Source organism: Rhagoletis zephyria, unplaced genomic scaffold (assembly GCF_001687245.7).
Source record: "Rhagoletis zephyria isolate East Lansing unplaced genomic scaffold, Rhagoletis_zephyria_1.1 Rzeph_scaffold_76669, whole genome shotgun sequence".
NCBI classification, from domain to species: domain Eukaryota; kingdom Metazoa; phylum Arthropoda; class Insecta; order Diptera; family Tephritidae; genus Rhagoletis; species Rhagoletis zephyria.
This window is the reverse complement of record NW_016233718.1, coordinates 1-923: the sequence shown is the minus strand read 5'-3', so window position 1 is coordinate 923 and position 923 is coordinate 1. Positions and strand designations below refer to the sequence as shown.

Sequence of the window (923 nt, the reverse complement as noted above, 5' to 3'; positions counted from 1 at the left end):
AAATCTCAAATATCAACGGGATTTTTAAGCCGTTTGAAACTCGCACTTGTTTACACTAAAATTGTATTGGCTAAAAACTGCGTACCCAAAAATGTTCTAAAGATTGAGATTTAGAAGTTTTGATAAAAATATTTGTTAAATTGTCTTAAAATTTTAAATTTATAAGATAAAGCTTGGATAATATTCTTATAGAAAAATAACGAAAATATTTAACTCAAAAACATTATGAATATTTAATTTGAATATATTTATGAAATTTTATTTTTTTCTAAGTAAGTATTTATATACTTATATGTTCATATTCCGTACTAGTTTGCAGCTTTTCCCCATTTAGTTCCAATCTGTGCAATATTTCCCTCAGTGTACAATTTCAATTTCTCAAGCTGGAAGGCGATCGTCGGCGGTCTAATTCTTTGGCGAATTAAAAATATGCGTCAGTAGAGCAAGGAAAAATTGTGTGCTAAGCATTTAGTCGTAACTTAGCGTATCAACAGTTCAGAGCCTAAGCGAATCTTCAATTCGAACACGCACAGCATGAAACCGCTATTATGTAAGTAAAAAAAAAAATCGCCCGTTTTCAAATCTACAAATCAAAGCCAAAACTTTACCACAAAACATCTTTATAGTATTTGCCTTACTGGCCACGCTGGGTGCTAACCTCCCCTATACTTATGCCGCCACTGTAAGTAGCCAAGGTGATGCAACTGAACGCAATCTCTTCGCATCCGATATCTATCAAGCCGTCGCGCTGGATCATTTGGCTGAAAATGTCGTTATCTCACCTGCAGCCATACAAACCGCTATGGCCTTGGCTTTCTACGGTGCCAAAGGCCGCACTGCGACAGAAATTCAGGCAGGCATTCGCCTCGGTTCGGCTAATTCTGATGATGTGGTACGTCGTTTTAGCGCCTTCCAAAATACTT

The 923-nt window shown here is 36.5% G+C and overlaps 1 protein-coding gene across 1 annotated transcript; it reads left to right on the top strand.

Moving 5' to 3' along the window:
- Nucleotides 1-285: 285 nt before the first annotated feature.
- LOC108357407 (serine protease inhibitor A3M-like) lies at nucleotides 286-917 on the top strand (the record flags this gene model as incomplete). The annotated part of the gene is made up of 2 exons (XM_017608488.1): nucleotides 286-550; nucleotides 627-917. Coding segments are annotated over exons 1-2 (307 nt in total), but the record flags the coding sequence as incomplete, so codon positions are not given.
- Between the last annotated feature and the right edge of the window lie 6 nt (nucleotides 918-923).